General features: G+C 42.7%; 1 protein-coding gene across 4 annotated transcripts in view; it reads left to right on the top strand.

Moving 5' to 3' along the window:
* ULK4 (unc-51 like kinase 4) overlaps positions 1–22,291 on the top strand; it is a 559,443-nt gene that overhangs the window by 75,602 nt on the left and 461,550 nt on the right. For all 4 annotated transcript variants that reach the window (XR_010842631.1, XR_010842632.1, XM_059075830.2 and 1 more), the window contains exon 18: positions 16,637–16,744. Coding sequence is in view for 2 of the 4 variants with exons in the window: in XM_059075830.2 (XP_058931813.1) it covers positions 16,637–16,744 (108 nt within the window). In the remaining 2 variants the exon portion in view is untranslated. The remainder of the gene's footprint in view (positions 1–16,636; positions 16,745–22,291) is intronic.

The raw sequence follows: 22,291 nt of genomic DNA, 5'->3' as shown, positions 1-22,291 counted from the left end.
GCCTCAGTGTAGCATCCTCAGCAGTTTCTGTGCTGAGGGGCTGTTAAGACGCCATCTTTCACACCAGGCACTGTGTGACCATTTCTGGCTTGTTTGAGGGCCTGAGCTGGGACTGATTCTCTTTTATAATTCTCCCTCATTGTTAGTTTCAGTGAATTTGCCCTTGTACCTTTCTGCTAAACAAACTTCTTTTTCTGTTACTTTTTGGACAGCATGAGAGACAAGTTTGTTAAATAATAAAGCAGGTGTTGAATAATATTCAAACCTTTGTGTAGAACGAAGTGAAACGTTCTGGGTTTATTATATTAAGCCATGATGCTGAAGTGCATATCGTTTGGGGAATTGCCATATTTGAATCACTTTTGCATACAAATTAAACATCTCACATCAAAGAATATTTAAAAGGCATGCTTCCTAATTTCTTATAGTGATAGAATTCATTTAATTTCTTACGTGACATCTTGTAAGAACAATTTTCAGCCTCTGTGTTTTCTGCTCTAATTTTTATGCTCATTTTACCTTGGCTATGAACATACCTTTGTTATAATATTTTTAGGACAGCAGTTGTGAGGCTTATATATTTGAATGTGATATAATTTAGTAATCCTTGGGAACCTAGCAAAGCATCACATTTAATTTTCTGTTAGATGAAAGAAACATGGGAAGAGAATTGGTTTTGGAAAGAATTGCAGAGAACACAAAATCAGAGCTGATTCCTGAAGCAGAAAAATGCAATTTAAAAATGAGCTTCCCTTATATTTCTATTTGAGGAATGTGGAAAAGATGACATTAAGAATATAGTGACAAGTAAATAATACTAGTTGTATATAGCAAGCTCAGAACTACAGTATTGGAGCTATGTCTTTGTGCCATAACTTTTCAATTATTATACATCAAAAAGAATTTTAATAAAGGACAATGGTAACTTGACCTCTTAAGAAAACATTTATGTCGTGAGCATGATTATCTTCTGCTCTTCCCAAGTAAAATGTCATTTAACCCTCAATAAATATATATGTATATATATATATCCTTTGCCCCCCAGTAGATGCTTACATTAGATACAGAAGAGGGGACCTGCCACCGTGTGGCCATACCTGGAATATATGTCTGGCTTTGTTTCTTTTGCCTGGAATGGCCCCTTCCTCTGTCTGTGTCAGGTTTAGTTTGTGGTTGCCAGAAGGAAGCAGAGAAGAGTGGAAAGAGGGTATATGCATCTCTTTCTGGTATGGCTGCCAAGAGTTGTGACTATAGTACCCTATGTTGGTAAAAAGACACGTGTTGGGACAGCATTCCTTTTCCTGTCGTCGTAGGTAGATTCTCTCTGGAGGTCTCTGCAGGCTGCCAGTGTCTACTTTGCACCCCTCTCCATAGCCTCTGCCACCCAGTTGCCATCCATGTACATCGATACTTGATGAGTAGTCAAGAGGTGGGATGCAGAGGCTGATTCTCTGATACTGAGATGACATGAATTCTGTGTCCCTGGTGATTCCAAGCAGTTTCTTTCCCTTTTTAAAAATTTGAGTAAGACTAACTCAAAACTATAAAGCCAGTAGTTTGTGAAGGCTTAAAAGGCCGTTGCTCACAATGAAACCTGACAACTTATTCATTGGTCAGTCTAAGTGTACGATATGGGGTTCCACTCTTCTTTTCCAAGGCGGAAAGGATGAGTCCAGCTATTGGGGTGAACCTGTCATTTTCAGTATTAATTGATTTCACAAGGTGATAAGGAAAAACTGGAAAGTGAAGCTTTTCAAAGGGGACTATCATTCACCCTCCCTAACCTGTGGCACACTCAAATTGGGATAACTCAGTGATGGTTTATTTACAGAGGGGTGACTGAGTACAGGGGATGGTGCCATTTTCCAGGGTTGGTAATGGTAGAATTGTTCTCACCTTTCGGTCCCAAAAGAATAAGTGGGTTGGGGGGAATTCCCTGGCGGACCAGCGGTTAGGACTTGGCACTTTCACTGCTGTGGCCTGGGTTCAATCCCTGGCCAGGGAACTAGGATCCCGAATGCTGTGTGTGTGGTGTGACCAAACAAAAAAAAAAAAAAAAAAAGGAAAAGAAAAAGTGGGTTGGGATGAATGTGGTTCCTGGAGCCCAGAGTAGATGCATTTGGGAGGCTGATTGAAAGGGGCAGGACCATGGATGGTGGAGTTGGCACAAGTGCAGGGGCAAGGATGGCTGTTGCATACCTGGAATGGGCATCTCTTCCTGGGAGGGCACAGTGCTGTCCCCTCCATGATCAGAGGCTTCCAGTGTAGTCAACCTGCTGCTGGCCGGGCCCTGCAGGGAATGGAGCTGTATCATGGCTCAGTATTGGCCCCTGTTCATGGCAGGTTGGGCACCCAGCAGTGGCAGTAGCCAGGTCAGCCTTGGGGAGTGGAAGCCCATGTTGTTGAGACTATGCATTGCCTCCATCCTTGTCCCCATGTTCTTTGTACATGGCCTCGTTGAAGAGCACCAGTGTAGCTGGTGAAAGATGCTGCCCGGCATCGCGGGATGGTTCTGCTCTTCCAGCTGACTGCTGATGCCCTCTTGTGGGCATTTATATGGGTGGGCTGAGAATGTCTTTATACTCTGTTGACATTCCAAGAGCCAGCCCATCTATACCTCTCTCCCCCAGACTTTTTTTTTTTTTTTTTTTTTTTTTTAGTACAGTTGTTTTCTTTCTAAGTATTTGACCCCCTGGCAAGCCTATTAACTACTGCTTTCTGAGTTGGTATAGATGCCTCCCTAAGTCCATGTCTCTCTGGGCAGTGCATGTACATTTACCATAAACAAAGTTCTGCCCGCTCAGAGGATTTCCTTTCACCCTTGTCCTTCTGGGCCACCTTGGTGTGGGATTGCGCTGAAGTGGCCATCCGCTTTGTACTGGTGCCGACGTACCATGCAGATCCATGTGTGCACCAAGTCTGTTTATGCTTTTTCGTCCTGGCAGGGAGGAAATGTAGAACTCCCTAGAAAGTCACGGGGATGGGCTGAGGAAGGGAGAGGCAGCTGAGCAGTGGCAAAAGATACCATGGGAGTCCAAGCTGCCTGCATATGGAATGTGAATGAGTGAATCTGCTTGGCTTGGGCTCATATGTACCTTTTCAGTTTTAAAATAAAATGCTACTGTGCACAACCAACTTTATGGTAACATCCAGTTCATGATGGGCGGATCAGGACCCGAAGTATCTGGAGGCAGGCATTCAGCCTCAGCCAGGGCCCAGCAGCAAGGCAGGAATGGCTTTTCAAATGGAGAATGGCGGTTGGCAGAGGGGAGGGCAAGACTTATTCCCAAATCTGGGGCATCTGTGCTATAATTCAGCTACAGGGACTTGCCACGGGCTTTCTATAGCATTCTTCTCTGCCACAGTCAGTTCTGACAGCAATACGTCTGCTGGGTCTGGCAGACGAGCTTGGAACTGCCGCAGAACTCCTTCTTGGGCCCCTCTCAAAACTGGCAGCCTTATCAAGGATCACTAAATGGTTGGAGCCTCTAAAATCCAGATGGGCTCGCTAATCATTGGACCTCCTAATTTTGGTGGGTAGCGCCAGGTGTAGCAAATTCTGTCTCACTTTAGAAGGAATGTTATCACATGCTCCAAGACCACTGGATTCCTAGGAACTTCACCAATGTTAATAGACCGTGAACTTTTGGCAGGGTTAGGGTGCTGCTCACTAGGTCCAGTTATCATAATATCGGTGTAATGGAATAATAGCATGTTGTCCCACAGAGCACCAAGATGATCAGGGTCCCTCTGGACTGCATTATGACAGAGTGGGAGACTTGATATAGGGGCAATTCAGTAAGTAGAAACAACTTTTGATTTTTTTTTTTTTTTTTTTTTTTTTTTTACTGATTGGAATAGAAAAGAAAGTGCCAGGGGCTGTATTGATTTGCTTCTGTAAAGATGCCATATCTGAAATTATAGCTACAACCAGCATCGTCACCTGATTAGATTTGCAGAAGCTGTAGTCATTCTGCATGACCCAAGTGGATTGTGCACTGGCCTAACAGGAAGTTAAATGGGCATGTGGTAGAAATCACTGCCCCGACACCTCTCAAGTCTTTAATGGCACTGATCCCTAATCTTTGATCTCCATGGATATGATTTGCTTTTGGTTTACTGTCATCAGGTGGGCAGGCAGGGTAGGTATTCTAGTTCTAGTTGCTGCCACTTTGGTCCTTCCTACTCTAAATAGGGATCTGTTGTGGGAATCCTGCTAATTAGTATCTTTTTTTACTGTATGTTCTAGGGCTAGGAAAATAACCAGGGCTAGGTGTGTGGGCCCACTGGACAGATGTGAGATGGATTTGGTTAAGACTCCACGCAGCCTCTGGCCTTAATAAGCTCCTCCTCTGACTCCTGGAGTATAGTGGCACCTTAGGGCTTCAGAGGTCAACCCTCTCAGAGCCAGTATCTAATAAGTTCAGAGAGTCTGAGCATTTCCCTTTCCCCAATGCTCAGTCATGGTAAATGGCTGAGGACCCTCTGGGGAAGCAGAGTGCTGGGACAGATTCACAGCATTTACCTGTGGCCGATTTGTAGGCGTCTCTTTCAAGGGGACTTCACCTTAGTCCGGGAGCTCTGGGTCTGTGAACCAGCTTGGGCGTGGGATCTGGATAAGAGGCTGTGAGTCCTTGTTACGGGGATTTTTGTTAGGTCTCTGCCCAAATAGACCCAGACATTTTCTTGCTATATGTCAAATATCACCTTTGTAGGCTGATTTGATGGTCAGTTTACCACTGTCTCAGATTCTAATGGGTCAGAATACTCTGATCACCAAATTGCCCTGTGATTCACTGTGGCACTTGTACAGTTAAGTGCTGCCATTGGTCTTTGCTATCCCTAAATTCCTTTGCTCCCTCTGTGATCAGAGAACCCAATTCCATCGTCAGTGTGTCTTCCCACTGTCGTTTTGGACCTATAAAGGATCCCGCTGCAGAGCTGCTCAGAGGCGCTGGCGCCCCCCGCCACCAAGGCATGTTTCTTAGGCCCTCCCAGGAGGGGTGGTTTAGGGGGGATGGCTGGGCAGATTGCACTTTGCAGAACCATTCCAATGTGTCCAGTTCCATGAGCTTTCAGACTCTGTCCTCTGTAGCAGTGGTTCTCAACTTTAGTGGCTCATAAGAACTCCCGGGGGGCTTTAAAAATTCTCATGTCCCGGCTATACCCCAGACCAGTTAAACTAGAATCTCTGGGAGTGGATGCAGATAGCTGTAGTTTTTAAGGCTTCACAGGTGATTTGAATGTGCAGACACTGGAGTCCCCGCTGTAGTGATTCTCAGTGTGGTTGAGGCCATCAGCATTAGCATCTCTTGGCAGCTCCTTAGAGTTGCACGTTCTTAGTGCACACCCCAGGCCCACTGCATGAGAAGCTCTGAGGGCAGGGCCCAGCATTCTGTGTTATTACAGATTCTTCAGTGATTCCGTTGCATACTAAAATTTGAGAACCGGTGCTCTGCAGTATGCTGGTGAAATCCTAGCATTTTGACCTCGTTAATTAAAGGCCATCATTAAGGCCACATTTCAGTTGGTCAAACTAGGAAACTCCCAAGTGTTTGAACCTCTGGCCTCCAAGGTGAGAGGCATTGTGACTGTGGGCTGCAGACCTGCTTTTTTAAAAAAATTAATTTATTTTGTTTAGTTTTGGCTGCATCGGATCTTTGTTGCTGAGCGCAGGCTTTCTCTAGTTGTGAGAGGGGGCTACTCTTCGTCGTGGTGTGCGGGCTTCTCATTGCGGTGTCTTCTCTTGTTGTGGAGCACAGGCTCTAGGCGCACGGGCTGCAGTAGTTGTGGCACGCGGGCTCTGGAGCGCAGCCTCGGTAGTTGCGGCACACAGGCTTACTTGCCCCTCAGCATGTGGGATCTTTCTGGACCAGGGCTCGGACTCCTGTCCCCTGCATTAGCAGGTGGATCCTTAACCACTGTGCCACCAGGGAAGCCTTGCAGACCTGCTTTGTTTTGATTCTCAGGGAAAATTTTTTTTTTTTTTTCCCACCGCTTCATTCAGTACCAAGGTCTTGAGGTTCCTTACTGCCCTCTCTTGCAGTCTGGTTCACTTCTTATTCGTACATCCTTGGGGTACCAACTTAATGTGAATGGTTTCCTATGTGATAGCACACCATGGGTAAGCCCCAGAGTTTTGTGTCTTGTTCCATTTCAAAAGATCATTTCAAGGTCACAAAGATTCACCCACATGCCTGCAGGGTTAAAGTGTCTTGAATGCTTACCTGTTTATTTTCTTGTTTTCTTTCTGTTTGAATATTTTTTAAGTTTCTGTCTTTGAGATTTCCTTAATTTCTTGCCAGTTCAGCTATGCATTTTATAAATCTATTTAAAAATATTTTATCTGGCATTTTACAATTACTTTCCATGGGAGGAATCTTTAGGATATTTTGTCTGCCATCTGCCAGAAATGGACAAAAGAATTTTAATGATTAATCAGGTTTTGAACTACAGCTTTATTACAGATTTATTGCAGTTTGACATTGAATTTCTTAACCTGTATGGCAAGATTTATCAGAATACTTCTTATTCACAGCTTTTCTGGTGATTGGTGCTTTGCGACACTGGTGTCAGTTCCGTGATATAAATGTTGATGGCAGATCTTAGCTGCCACACAAATGATCTTCTACCCTAAGATATGGGTGCAGTAGTTTACTGACTTGTTTTGTCAGTGGTTATTTTAAAATGGGAAAACTTCATCATTCCTGTGTATAATTAGAGTGGTCTCTGTGCATTGGATGATTAGCGTTCTGTCTCAGTCAGGATATGACTAGCTAATGATATGGTAATGGAGACCATCCAAATCTCAGAGGCTTAAAATTCTCTTGCTGCAGGCGTAGGTGGCTCTGAGGGCAGCTGACCTCAGCATTCCAGGCTGCTACCAGCTCATGTGGCATCTCCATTCAGCAGGTTGCTTTCTTGTTTCCTGGGGCAGGGGAATAGAGTGGGGAAAATTTGCACGTAGGTGTACATATATCATTTCTACCCAGCCAATGGGTCAGAACTACTCACATGGCCCCACCTAACTGTAGGGGAGCTGGGAAGTATTTTTGTGTGTCCAGGAAGGGAGGGGAACTGGACAGCGCAAGTACTGTTTACCACTTTTGCAGGTTGACTCTGCCTAACTTAAGCATAAAGGGTATTTAGTAGGGGAAATGAGCAAGGTCAGAGACTCCAAGAGGAGGTCTGGAACAGTCAGGACCTGGGAGCTCCAGAGGGCCTTTGGAGCAGGACCCTCTTGGAGTCTTGCTTGGGACCATTGTTAGAAGGAATGAGTGAACTTCAGCTGTTCCTTTATTCTCTGTCATCCGACTCAAGGTTCAGATTTCTGACAAGAGCTTTGGCTGTGGGAGGAAAGATGTTTCTGAAGGGAGCCAGGGGCCCTTGCAGGTTCCATGTTTTGGAGGGCTTGCCACACAGTGCCTGCTTTGCCATCCCACAGACCAAGCACAGTACAGGAGAGGTATTTCTTCAAAAGGAAGTTGGGTGATGTTAGGAAGAGGGGTTGGGTAACTGTTGACCAAAAAAATGACACATTCTTTTGCAGTTGAAATTTGTTGACATCTAATTAAAAAAAAAATCCAGGAATTTGATAAAGTTTGGGTACCTACTGCTTCCAAACTTTTTCTATGGCTGTAAAAGACTGAGAAATCTACTATGCATTTTATTTGCTTTTCCTGACAGTTCATAATCTTTAAGAGAAAAAAATCCACCAGTTACAGGTTGTTTGTTTACATTTAGGCCTTGACAGGGAAGTGACAAGGTAGCAGTCCTTACTTCTTCTCCCTGATTATTAACTTTTAGGAGTTCGTTGCCAATTTGGACGTAGTTACCCAATTAACATGCAGAGAATTAGGGATTAAAGGTTACATCCATAGACGCTATTTTTTTTTTTAACATCTTTTTGGAGTATAATTGCTTTACAATGGTGTGTTAGTTTCTCCTGTATAACAAAGAGAATCAGCTGTATGTATACATATATCCCCATATCCCCTCTGTCTTGCATCTCCCTCCCACCCTCCCTATCCTACCCCTATAGGTGGTCACAAAGCACCAAGCTGATCTCTCTGTGCTGTGCAGCTGCTTCCCATTAGCTATCTATTTTACATTTTGTAGTGTATATATGCCAATGCTACTCTCTCACTTTGTCACAGCTTACCCTTCCCCCTCCCTGTGTCTGCAAGTCCATTCTCTATGTCTGCATCTTTATTCCTGTCCTGCCCCTGGGTTCTTCTGAACCATTTTTTTTTTTTTTTTTTTTTTTTAGGATTTCTTATATTTGTGTTAGCGTACGGTATTTGTTTTTCTCTTTCTGACTTACTTCACTCTGTATGACAGACTCTAGATCCATCCCCCTCACTACAAATAATTCAATTTTCGTTTCTTTTTATGGCTGAGTAATATTCCGTTGTATATATGTGCCACATCTTCTTTATCTGTTTATCTGTCAATGGACACTTAGGTTGCTTCCATGTCCTGGCTATTGTAAATAGTGCTGCAATGAACATTGTGATACATGACTCTTTTTGAATTATGGTTTTCTCTGGGTATGTGCCCAGTAGTGGGACCGCTGGGTCATATGGTAGTTCTATTTTTAGTTTTTTAAGGAACCTCCGTACTGTTCTCCATAGTGGCTGTATCAATTTACATTCCCACCAACAGTGCAAGAGGGCTCCCCTTTCTCCACACCCTCTCCAGCATTTATTGTTTGTAGATTTTTTGATGCTGGCCATTCTGACTGGTATGAGGTGATACCTCATTGTAGTTTTGATTTGCATTTCTCTAATGATTAATGATGTTGAGCATCCTTTCATGTGTTTGTTGGCAATCTGTATATCCTCTTTGGAGAAATGTCTATTTAGGTCTTCTGCTCATTTTTGGATTGGGTTTTTTTTTTTTTTTTGAGCTGCATGAGCTGCTTGTATATATTGGAGATTAATCCTTTGTCAGCTGCTTCGTTTGCAAATATTTTCTCCCATTCTGAGGGTTGTCTTTTCGTATAGACGCCAATGTTAAAACTTTGATATCCAGACATCACCAAAGAGAACTTCTTACAGTGTTGTCACATTGCAACAACATTTTTAGTTATTAGATACAGAATTTTTTTCTCTTCAAACAAGTTACCATCTTTCTGTTCCTGCCTCTTCAGCCTTCTCTTATCTGTCTAGTGTGTTTTCTCTCTCTCACACTTTTTTTTTTTTTTTTTTTTTTGGGTTGGGGGAATGCGGGCCTCTCACTGCTGTGGCCTCTCCCGTTGCGGAGCACAGGCTGCAGACGCACGGGCTCAGCGGCCATGGCTCACGGGCCCAGCCTCCGTGGCATGTGGGACCCTCCCAGATCGGGGCACGAACCCGTGTCCCCTGCATCGGCAGGCGGACTCGCAACCACTGCACCACCAGGGAAGCCCTCTCTCACACTTTTTAAACCAACACTTGTGAAAATGAGAACTTGAAGTTTCAAGTCTACAGATCTGAAATGCAATACCCAAAGAAATCTAAGATTTAATAAAATAAAATTGAAGAAAGAATTATGGGGCCCTTCTTTTATGTGCCCAAGCTGTGTTTGGGACATTGAAAATGGTGTTCTAAGAAAGAAAAGGGCTGGGCACAGTGGTATCAATTGGAATTCTCTGTTCATTTGAGATTATGGAGTGCCTCTTACTTCAGGGATTAGGGAGGAATACTGAATAGTGTCTAATTTTAAAGACTATGTTGTTGTGATGGCTGCTGCTGTATCTCCCTTTGGGAATAGTTGTATAGGATTTCAAAAATGTCCCTTTGGCCTAATAAAACACTGGGTCTGGAGTTTAATTCAGTTTCTATTTGTAGCTGTTAATTGTATACCCGTTAACATGGACATTTAAAAACTATAATTTGAGAGTCAAGAGCAAGCAAACTCTTTCTGCAAGTTCAGAATATTAGTTTTATAACTGCAAAACTTCTTACTTCATCATCTTCCTGTCTTTCTGCCTAAGAGGCTCAGTCCAGGGTATGTGAGATTGAAGCACATTTGACCTTTTAATGTCAATCTGATGATTTCAGATAAAGCCAAAAGAGGCCTGGCTTCACTTTGTCAAAGTTGTTGTAAAATGGGTTTTGATTTCAAAATAGTTTAGGAAATAGCATTACAATCTTAAGTTATTATTAGAAATAATCAAGCAACCCATCATGCCAGTGGTTGCAGAAGGATAGTTTCTACTAGGGTAATAGAACCAGTGATGGTGTAGATATGCCTCAAAGCATAATGATACTAGAAATAAGGGTCCCCCCACCAACCCCCTCGTTTTCCTTAGGTTTTTCAAAAATGCACACAATAGTAGCATAGTACTTGAGTATCCCATTTTTTTTTATCTCTTTCAGTTTCAATGTTAGAAGGCCAGGCAAATTTTTTTTTTATAAATTTATTTTTGGTTGCACTGGGTCTTTGTTGCTACACAAGGGCTTTCTCTAGTTGCAGAGAGCGGGGGCTACTCTTCGTTGTGGTGCGTGGGCTTCTCATTGCGGTGGCTTCTCTTGTTGCGGAGCGCAGGCTTCAGTAGTTGTGGCATGCGGGCTCAGTAGGTGGTGGTGCACGGGCTTAGTTGCTCCTCAGCGTGTGGGATTTTCCCGGAACAGGACTCAAACCCATGTCCCCTCCCCTGCATTGGCAGGTGGATTTTTAACCACTGTGCCATCAGGGAAGTCCCAAGTCCAGGCAGATTTTTACAGACTATAGGGCAAACATGCATAAGAACAATATCCACGTATTACTTGGATTTCTGAGTTGGAAGAATAATTAAACAATCTCGTTTACCTTTTTCTGTTTAGTATTGGCATGTTTGAATGTCATACTTAGGTCAATAAAATCTTAATTTTCTGCTTGGTATTTGTCATTTATGTGGTTTTTTTTATTAATTAGTCTTACAGTTTTCCTTTTTAATATTAATATTTCTTTAAATTTTTATAGAACAAGTGGAAAATCTATACAGATAACATTGCAGGGAAACTATTTGTTGTGTATTGTTTAGTGTTATTCAAAGTTAAGTTTTGCAAGTGAGATGTCATGTTGCTGTGGAATTACTGGCATAGATTATATGATGTTTGTCAGTTTACAAGACACTGAGCTCCAAAGCAATTTCTTTTATGCTGGAGGCAGTTCAGTTTTATTTCTTTAAGGGTCTGCAGTATTAAAATGTTGCTAGTTTCCTGTGATGCTTACTGATACAAAATTCCAGTGGATGATGAAATGGAGAAAGGCTATATGTCCCTGCTATGAATTTTGTGAAGCAGAAAGTTGGATCTGGATTTTGAATTTAATATGAGGTTGACTTGAAAAGAATTAAACCTTTTAGTTTGAGATAATTGTAGATTCACATGCAGTTGTAAGAAATAGTACAGAGAGACACTGGGTATACTTCATTCAGTTTTCCCCGATAGTGACATCTTGGAGAACTATTGTGCAATATCACAACCAGAATATTGACGCTGAGATAGTTAATGAAGAGAACAGTTTCATCCCCACAAGGATCACCCTTATTGCCCTTTATAACCACACCCTCTTCCCTCTGTCTCATGCCCCTCCTTCCAACCCCTGGTGACCACTAATCTATTCTCCATTTCTGTACTTCTGTCATTTTGAGGATGTATGAATGAAACTGTATGGTCTGTAACCTTTCAGAGTTGGCTTTTTTTCACTTCACGTAATTCTCTGGCTATTCAGGCTGGTTGTTGCACGTGTTAACAGTTTGTTACTTTTTTATTTTAAATGATTTTTTTCGATGTGGACCATTTTTAAAGTGTTTACTGAACCTGTTACAACATTGCTTCTGTTTTATGTCATGGCCCTCTGGCTGCGAAGCATTTGGGACCCCAGCTCCCCGACCAGGGATTGAACCCGCGCCCCGTGCATTGGTAGGCGAAGTCCCAACCACTAGACTGCCAGAGGAAGTCCCAACAGTTTGTTACTTTTTATTGCTTAATAGTATTCCTTAGTATGGCTGTACCACGGTTTATTTAACCATTTACCTGATGAAAGGTACCTGGATTATTTCCAGTTTGGTTAGTTACAAATAAAGCTGTTGTAAAATTGATGTACAGATTTTTATGTGGATGAAAGTCTTCATTTCTCTGGGATAAATGCTGATGAGTTTCTGGGTTCTCTGGTAGCTGCATGTTTAGTGGTTCATTTGTTGTTTTAGAGAAACTGCCAAACTATTTTCCAGCCTGCCTGTACCATTTTACATCCCCACCAACAATGGTATGAGTGATCCAGTTTCTCTCCATCGTCAGCAGCAGGTGGTGTTGTCACTCTATTTTATTTTTGCGATTCGGATAGGTGTGTAGTGATATCTCATTGTGGTTTTAATTTATATTTCCCTAATAGCCAGTGATGTTGAACATCTTTTCATGTGCTTATCTTCCAGTTGTATAGCTTCTTTGGTACAATGTCTCTGTGCTTTTGGTATCAAATCTACTCTTTACCTAGATTCTGAAGACTTTATCTTATTTTTTTACTTCTCATTTTCTGTTTTACATTTGAATCCATGATCCATTTTGAGTTGATATTTTGTATAAAATGTCAGATGACTTAGGTTGAGGTTTCCTTTTTGTTTTTCCTGTGGAGAGCCAGTTGCCCCAGCAACATTTCGTGAAAAGATTGTCTTCTCTCTGTTGTATTGCCTTTGCACCTTTGTCAAAAATCAGTGGGCCATACTTGTATGGAGCTAGTTCTGGATTCTCTGTTCTGGTCCATTGATCTGAGTGCCTGTTTCTCTGACGATGCCACACAGTCTTGATTACTGTAGCTGTATAATAAGTCTTGAAATCAGGTGGAACAGTTTCAACCACCTTATTCTACTTTTTCAAAATTGTTTCGGCTCTTCTGATACTTCTGCTTTCCACATGAATTGTAGGATAATCTTATTAATATCTACAAAAAAATCTTGCTAGGAATTTCAATAAACCAAGCTATCAGTTTGGGGGAAATTGACATCTTTACCGTGAGTCTTACTGTATATGAACATAGTATATCTCCTTTTTGTATTCATTTATGAGATGGTCAGTCAGGAGTGGCCACAAGAGGAGAGAGAGGAGAGGCTCAGGAAAATAAAGTTTGTTATGTTTACAGGTCCTAGAGACAGGCATGGCATACAGGGCCATATGGAAAAACAACAAGGTGGTCAGGAGGCAGAAAAGGGGAGTGCTTAAGCCATAGCCTTTATTGGGGTTTCCATGGGAAAGGCGAGGCAGGATAAACACCTTAGAATTGGCTAGTCTGAATAATTTCAGCAGGCTTTGGGCTATAGGAAGAGTCTCTCGTTTCGTGGTACCTGGTCCTGGGATGATGAAGGCAGAAGAATATTGCCTCCTGAGATATAAGGGCCAGATAGAGGAGGTATGCCTCTGGATGGGCGAGTTTGCATACTAACGACATGCTCTCCTGGGCCTTTGCTACCTCTAAGAATTGGCTGGCTCTTGGAGGGTAGGGTCATTCTCTCCCCCAGCCAGAAAGGTTTTTTTAAGATGTCAAAACATCATATTGTACAGAAAATAAAATACACACACACACACACACACACACACAAGTACATCTCTTCATTTATTTAGCATGTCTTCGATTTTTAAAAAAACAACATTGTTTATATTTATATTATACATAACTTATCAGTCTAGTGGTGTCATCATTTTACCCATTCAAGTGAAGTATAGAAAACTTACCTCCCTTTTCAACATTTAACCTCCCTCATTTTTATATAGTTGTCTTAAATATATCCTCTGGGCTTCCCTGGTGGCGCAGTGGTTGAGAGTCCACCTGCCGATGCAGGGGAAAGGGGTTCGTGCCCCGGTCCAGGAAGATCCCACATGCCGCGGAGCGACTGGGCCCATGAGCCATGGCCGCTGAGCCTGCGCGTCTGGAGCCTGTGCTCCACAACGGGACGGGAGAGGCCACAGCAGTGAGAGGCCCGCGTACCACACACACACATACACACAAATACATATATATATATATATATATATATATATATATCTCCTCTAAATACATTTAGAACCAAATCAAGCATTTTCCTAACATTTACTTCAACCATCCAACATAATTTAGAAAACTTAATAGGAGGCGGAAAGCCTATTGTATTTACCTGTAATTTTGCCTACCATGTTTCTGCTTCCTTCCTGATTTTCCAAGGTTCTATTTTTTTTTAAAAAAATCATTTCCTTTCTCTTTAGAATCCTTCCTTTATCCATTCTTTTATGATAGGTATGCTGGTGACAAATTGCTGTTTTTGTTGGTAAAAAGAAAAGGCTGAACTTTGTTTAATTTCAGACGGGTTCACGGTAATACTAGTGGATGATCAGTACAGGTTGAAAGAAAAGGAAGACTGTGTGCAGAAGTGACCTGCAAGGGCTGATGTGATATATATGATTCCTTTTTCCTCCTCAGCCACTTTATATGGGGGATTCACTGTGTATAAGGCAGTGCGTGGTGGGAGTTACACAAGGTGGTATCCGTGTATAGGGGAATACTACTCAGCAACGAAAAAGAATGAACTATATATAAACATAACAACATGGAAGAATCTCAAATGCATTATGCTAAGTGAAAGAGGCCAGACAAATAAGAATACATAGTATATGATTCCATTAATGTAAACTCTAGAAAATGCCAAGTAATGACAGAAAGTAAATCAGTGGGAGGAGAGAAAGGTAGTGAAATGGAGGGACCAAGGGAACTTGAGGAAACACTTGGGGGTGTTGCTATCTTGATTGTGGTGGTGATTTCACTGGGACGTGCGTATGTCAAACATATCGAATTGTACACTTTAAATATACGCAGCTCTGGGAATTCCCTGGCGGTCCAGTGGTTAGGAGTCGGCACTTTCACTGCCGTGGACCTGGGTTCAATCCCTGGTCAGGGAACTAAGATCCTGCAAGCCTCACGGATGGCCAAAAAAAAAAAAAAAAATGCAGCACATTGTAGGTCAGTTGTAACTCAATAAAGCTGTTCAGAAAAACCCACATCAACAAGTGTTCCTCCCGTTCATGATTGTTGTGTAGCTCCCTGATGTGCAACTCTAACTTGTCCACACTCTTGTTTTACAATACGGGACCGGTGATTACATGCTGGAATGTTGTAGCATCGTCGAATTGCTCTGAAAGTTTTTAAGTGCTCAGTTTCAAAACTTTTTAATTTTTAAAAAAATTTATTTTAATTTTTGTTTATTTATTTTTGTCTGCATTGGGTCTTCGTTGTTGTGCACTGGTTTTTTCCTCTAGTTGTGGTGAGTGAGGGCTACTCTTTGTTGCGGCGCACGGGCTTCTCATTGCCGTGGCTTCTCTTGTTGTGGAGCACGGGCTCTAGGCGCGCAGCCTTCAGTAGTTGTGGCACGTGAGCTCAGTAGTTGTGGCTTGCAGGCTCTAGAGCACAGGCTCAGTAGTTGTGGCTCACAGGCTTAGTTGCTTCGTGGCATGTGGGATCTTCCCAGACCAGTGCTGGAACCCGTGTCCCCTGAATTGGCAGGCGGATTCTTAACCACTGCTCCAACAGGGAAGCCTTAATTAATTTTTAATGTGAGATATAATTGACATATAATATTGTATTAGTTTTAGTTGTACGACGTAATTTTTTTTTTTTTTTTTTTTTTTCTGTATGCGGGCCTCTCACTGTTGTGACCTCTCCGGTTGCGGAACACAGGCTCCGGACGTGCAGGCTCAGCGGCCATGGCTCACGGGCCTAGCCGCTCCTCAGCATGTGGGATCTTCCCGGACCGGGGCATGAACCCGTGTCCCCTGCATCGGCAGGCGGACTCTCAACTACTGTGCCACCAGGGAAGCTCCCTAATGTTTGATATATGTTCAATTTAAAAACTTATATCTTGTCACAGTAAGAAATCATCTTGTTTGTGCACCATGTTTTCAGTTGCACACACTGTTTCAGAGCAATGCTTCCACACTATTTATAAACATTTTTTTCCCATCTCATTCTGTATGTATCATTCTGAAACCATTATACCCTACTTCATGGTCACAGTATCATTTGATTAGCCTGTGTTCTGGGGTATACATTCTGGCATGGAGCACATGGGATTTTCTCAGCATGAGGCCTAGGAAATTAACTAGATCTGATAAAACATGCTGCCGAATTTCAAAGTGGATTATACTGGAATGTTGGTATAATGTTGCCCCACTTGTATTTCTGAAGGAATCATTTAAAAGTTTCATGCAGTGTAAGAATTTTTCAAACTGGGGTGTGCTGGAGCATCCTAGGGATCTGGCATGGGAAAATCTGTGTTCAGATTCTGGCTTCCAAGTGGACTGGATGGCATGGGGGCAAAGCTGCTGCAGCTCTCTCAGCCTAGGTTTTCTGGCTTTAAAGACAGAAGCAATGGTTCTCTCACAGAAGATTGGCGATATAGTGAAAATGCTTAGTAACTGATAAGTGCTGTAGGTTGGGAAGTTTATTTCACTGGGTGTATTTGTATCTTCGTCTGGGAGAGTTACTATTTTTTTCCTTCAGGAATAAGGCCCGTATATTGAAAATAATTTCGAAACCAGTTCTTAAAAATGGAAGATGAATTTTGTAGAGTGTCTTGCCTGTTACATATAGGCTAAAGAACCAAGAGATACACATGAAATAATATACTTTTCCCCTCTCTTTTCAGGCAGTTACTCTCTTAACCGAATTAATTAGGGAAAACTTCAGGAACAGCAAGTTAAAACAGTGCCTTTTACCAACCCTGGGGGAGCTGATCTATCTTATAGCCACCCAGGTAAGATTGTCTGGTTAACTCTGTTGTTCTTTGATGTGTTCTGACATATCATGGCAGATATCAAAATCAAAGTTTTTTGATTTTGCCCCTTTGAGCATACCTAAGGAATTTAGGAAAATTTTTACCTCTGGAGGAGAGAGGCTGTCAGTGTCTTTCTGACTCTTCTTCTATCTCTCCTTGTCTGTCTTCCCTCTCCCCCAGTGCCTCTTTTTCTTTAAAGTGTAGGAGATTCTCAGGCTGTATTTTATTTTATTTTATTTATTTATTTATTTTTTTGCTGTACGCGGGGCTGTCACTGTTGTGGCCTCTCCCGTTACGGAGCACAGGCTCCGGACGCGCGGGCTCAGTGGCCATGGCTCACGGGCCCAGCTGCTCCGCGGCACGTGGGATCTTCCCGGACCGGGGCACGAACCCGTGTCCCCTGCATCGGCAGGCGGACCCTCAACCACTGCACCACCAGGGAAGCCCCAGGCTGTATTTTAAAACCGGTGGACCAGAGTACCCAAAGTACTCCCTAGGTTGCTGCCATCTTTTATTTATTTATTTATTTTTGCGGTACGCGGGCCTCTCACTGTTGTGGCCTCTCCCGCTGCGGAGCAGAGGCTCCGGATGTGCAGACTAAGCGTCCGTGGCTCACGGGCCCAGCCGCTCCGCGGCATGTGGGATCTTCCCAGACTGGGGCACGAACCCTCGTCCTCTGCATCGGGAGGCGGACTCTCAACCGCTGCGTCACCAGGGAAGCCCTGCTGCCATCTTTGACTCCTTCATGCAAGAGGATCCTGTTGGTTCTCCCAGTGTAAAAGCGCCATTATTATTGAAAACACTATGTGTAAATATAGCTCTTAACATGGCATGAGAATTTGTGACTGCAGAATTTGACTTCTTATATTTGGACTATATTGAATAGATATAGATAAATTATGAGTTATTCATTCATGTGATGCTCTGAATGTTTTAATGAGTACCAGTAAGTTATAAGTTAATCAAAAGTTCTCTCCTTGTACGTATGTTTTGCTTCTAGAACTTGCTTAAATGCTATATAACCTGAGTATCCTTAGTATCTAAATTGATTTTCCGGGTGATCAACATTTTAAGGCAATTAACGTAATTACTATAAAACATCAGTATTTAAAATCATTTAGTTCCATACTTAGTATTGATAGCCTGTACAGCAAATCTCACCTCCTTAGTCTTCGTTTTCATAAATATCTTGGCTATTCCTGGCCCTTTACATGTCAGAATAAATTTTAGAATCAGATTGTCCAATTCTGAAATCATCTTTTGAACCCTGCATTGACTATACAGAAATACTGCTGTCTTTGTGATTTTGAGTGTTCTAATGCATGTTCAGGATTGTACTGCATCTATGAGGAAAGTATTAGTACATTTATGATATGTTGTCCTTTAATGCACAAAAAATGGTGTTTTCATATATTTCTATTAAAAGATTATTCATTTAAGTTATTTAAATTATTGGGTTGGCCAAAAAGTTCGTCATCTTAACAGAAAAACCCAAATGAACTTTTTGGCCAACCTAGTATATTTCACTCCTAAAGCTTTTGTACATTTAGCTTGGTTGAGTTTATTCTCAGGTAATTTTATATTATGAAGAGATAACACATTCATGAAACTAGAAAATTTGGAAGTATATAAAGGTATACAGGGAAGGGTCTCTTTTCTATTTTTGTCCCCCATCTGTGTAGTTCCCCAATAAATAACCATTACGATTACTTTCTTACTTATATTTACAGCATTAGTTTTGCACAAATGAGCAAGTAGAAATGTAGATTCTTACTTTGTCTCATTTTATATAGCAAGCAGAGCAACTTTTTTCACTTAATAGTTACACAGTATTAAAAACAGTGTATGGCGATACATACGCCGGAGCTTTTTTTTTAGCGGTACGCGGGCCTCTCACTGTTGTGGCCTCTCCCGTTGCAGAGCACAGGCTCCGGGCACGCAGGCTCAGTGGCCATGGCTCACGGGCTTAGCCGCTCCGCTGCATGTGGGATCTTTCTGGACCGGGGCATGAACCTGTGTCCCCTGCATCAGCAGGTGAACTCTCAACGACTGCGCCACCAGGGAAGCCCTGGAGCTATTTTTTAATAATTAATATGGATGTCTTTCTCAGTTAGTACTTAGAGCTCCCTCCCTCCTTCTCTTGCATTGGAACATTCTCTTGTGTGCTAAGTTTTGTGAAAGACAGTTTTCCTTGCAGTTCTTCGGGGGTGGGGCTGGAGAGTTTATATTGACTTTACTCTTACCTTGGGCCCTGGAGGCCTTGACATCAAAGCTCAAATTTACCAAGTTCTGCAGGCCCTCAGAATAAAAGCAAACTTCAGTGCTCTGTTTATTCCTTCATGCTTGCAGTTAATTTTTGGCTTGATTATTCTTTGTTTTCTTGTCAGCTTTCTGAGGCATTTTAAGGATACAGAATAATACTGCTTTCCTTAGAAGAAAGGTCAGATATCTCAGACCACAGGAAGTGTGGTCTGCCATCTTATTATGGGTGGGAGTCTAGTCCAATTTTTGGGGGGGACATGTGTCCCATTTTCTTTTACCTTTCCCCCCAGCTTAATTGAGGTCATAAACTGCACACATTTAAAGATTAAAATTTGGTCAACGCTAATATATGTATACATCTGTGAAACCATCACCACAGTCAAGATAATGAAAATATCTATTGCCTCCAAAAGTTTTCTCAGCACCGTTTGTTACCCCTCCCTCCTGCCCCTCTCCCCACTCGCAGCCAACCGCTGATTTGCCTTCTGTCATATAGACTAGTTTGCATTTTGTAGAGTCTTATATAAATGGAATAATGCAGAATCATGTTTCTATTTGTTTCTAAAAGTAGATCTAGAGAATCATTTCCCTTGGTTCTCACTTCAATTGGATGTAAGCTAGGCTGTTTTAATAAAGGGATGATTCTGTGGCCATGACATTTGACCACATCTTATGATAGCAAACCAGAAAAGGAAGTTATGTCTCTGGATCCACAAAAATCACTAATGTTTCATGAGATGAGGCTGTTTGTGGCATTGTCACTTAGAATATAGGTAAACCTTAACATCTCAGGTCAGTGCTGACTTAGTGAGACTGACCTGAAGTGATTGATATATGTATACGCACACACACACATACATACGTACATACATGCATATCGTATATAATGTAGACACCTAAGTCCTGTCCTTTTGATTCTCTGATAACACCCTAAGGTTATAAGCATGAGAACAGAAGACCAGACTGTGGTTCTGACGAGGTTATTATAAGGTAACACATTTATAGTTTACGTATTTTTTTTCTGACTTTTGTCAAGGATACCTACCACATTGAGGCCAGGTATTCTTATATTTTGTCTCTTTTTGTCCAGCCCATAATCATTTCCAGATGATCTCCTTGCTTCACTCTTGTGTCCGTTGAAGTCTTCCACAAACATCAGCCAGAGTGAGCCTGTTAAACCCATGAGACTCTGCAGTTGTCACTCCTCAGAGCTCTCCCATGCTTCCTGTCTTCCTCGTTGTCACAGCTAAATCTCCAGTTACCTTCTGGGCTCTTGTGAGCTGCCTCCCCAGTCCCCATATGACCTCTGCCCTCACGACCCTCTTACTTGTTTCCTCCTCCCAGGCGCACTGCCCTCCCCACAGTTCCCTGAAACCCTCCGTACCCTGATCCTGCCCCCACACCTTTGCATTTGCTGTTCCTCCTGCTTGCATTCTTTTCCCTCTACATGTTTACAGTTTCTCTCTGCTCACATGGATGCCTGCAGAGAGCCTCCTTCTGGCCCTGAGCAATGTGAGATGGAGCCTCTCTGACTACAGTCTTCCTCTAACTCCTTAGCCTGCTGTGCTTTTCTTCCTTTTTTTTTAATTAAAAAATTTTTCTTATTGAGGTATAGTTGATGTACAATGTTGTATTTAATTTCTGCTGTACAGCAAAGTGACTCAGTTTTTATATTATATACTTTTTAATATTTTCCATTATGGTTTATAACAGGATATTGAATATAGTTCCCTGTGCTATACAGTAGGACCTTGTTTATCCATTGCTATGCTTTTCTTTATAGCGCTCATCACTATCTTGACTTGTTTGTTTAATTAAAAAAAACACTTTGTCCCCCACTAAATACCATTAAGACAGGATGTTTATCTTTCTTTTTTTAAAAAAAATTATTTATTTATTTATGGCTGTGTTGGGTCTTCGTTTCTGTGTGAGGGCTTTCTCTAGTTGTGGCAAGCGAGGGCCACTCTTCATTGCGGTGCGCGGGCCTCTCACTATTGCGGCCTGTTGTTGTGGAGCACAGGCTCCAGACGTGCAGGCTCAGTAATTGTGGCTCATGGGCCCAGTTGCTCCACAGCATGTGGGATCTTTCCAAACCAGGGCTCGAACCCGTGTCCCCTTCATTGTCAGGCAGATTCTCAACCACTGCACCACCAGGGAAGCCCAGAACGTTTATCTTTCTTGCTCACAGCCGTGTGGCTATTGTTTAGAAGAGTTCCTTGCACGCAGTAGGTGCTTTTTTCCACTCATGAACCTCACCAAGGCCAATAGGACTGGAGGGGAATGAGCAGGAAGTAGGGCTGCAGAGACTGGCAGGGATGTGACCATGGAGGGCTCCTCGGCCAAGTCGGATGCCTGGGTCTTGATCCTGAGAGCAAGGGGAAGCCGATAAAGTTTTAAGAAGGGTAAGGATGTCATCTGATTTAAGTGCCACAAAGATGACTCTAGTTTAAATGTGGAGAATAGATTGGAAGATGCTAAGAGAGGCTTCTGGATCCTAATGGAGAGTACGTGAAGCAGGAGCAAACTTAGGAGAGAAGTGGGCATTTCAGAAAAGAGAAGGTCCATAGGGCTGAATGTCCAAGAAAGAGGGCCACAGAGTCCCCTGGCTTGAGTGACACAAAAGTCACTGGTAACCCAACAAGAGCTGTTTCGTGTATTTATTTATTTAACGTGGAGTGAGTGAGGCCGAAGAAGTCAGACTGCGGCACGTTGAGGATTTAGGGGGAGGTGAGGACACTTGAGGAAGTGAACGTAAAGCTGAGGTTTTTTGTGGGAAAGAGCGGAGGGGCCAGGGGCTCTTTTGAAAATGGGAGACAAGAGGGGGCCAGATCAAGCTGGCGGCATAGAAGGACGTGGAGCTCACCTTCTCCCACAAAGACATCAAAAATACACCTACAGGGGACTTCCACTACCGGGGGCATGGGTTTGATCCCTGGTCGCAGGGAACTAAGATCCCACATGCCACGCAGCCCAGCCAAAAAAAAAAAGAAAAACATCTACATGTAGTTCTCACAGCACATCTGAAAATGGGAGATGACAGTGAGTCTGTTCTAGTGGAAATGGAAGGGATCCCGTGGAGATAGGACATCGAGCATTTAGGAGCAATAAGGGGTGGTCCAGATCCTAATGACCCTGAAGAAAGCAGGGTGGGAACGGGCTCGTGAGCCCATGTGGAAGGGGTGGAGGAGCCTGTCCTGCTGTAACCACTGGATATGGGCAGCAGCTGGCTGCAGGGGGAGGTGAGTTAGTAGTTCCTTTCTCATC

Source organism: Kogia breviceps, chromosome 10, assembly GCF_026419965.1.
Source record: "Kogia breviceps isolate mKogBre1 chromosome 10, mKogBre1 haplotype 1, whole genome shotgun sequence".
Classification (NCBI taxonomy): Eukaryota; Metazoa; Chordata; class Mammalia; order Artiodactyla; family Physeteridae; genus Kogia; species Kogia breviceps.
The sequence above is the reverse complement of the archived record's forward strand: the minus strand, read 5'-3'. Positions and strand labels throughout refer to the sequence as shown.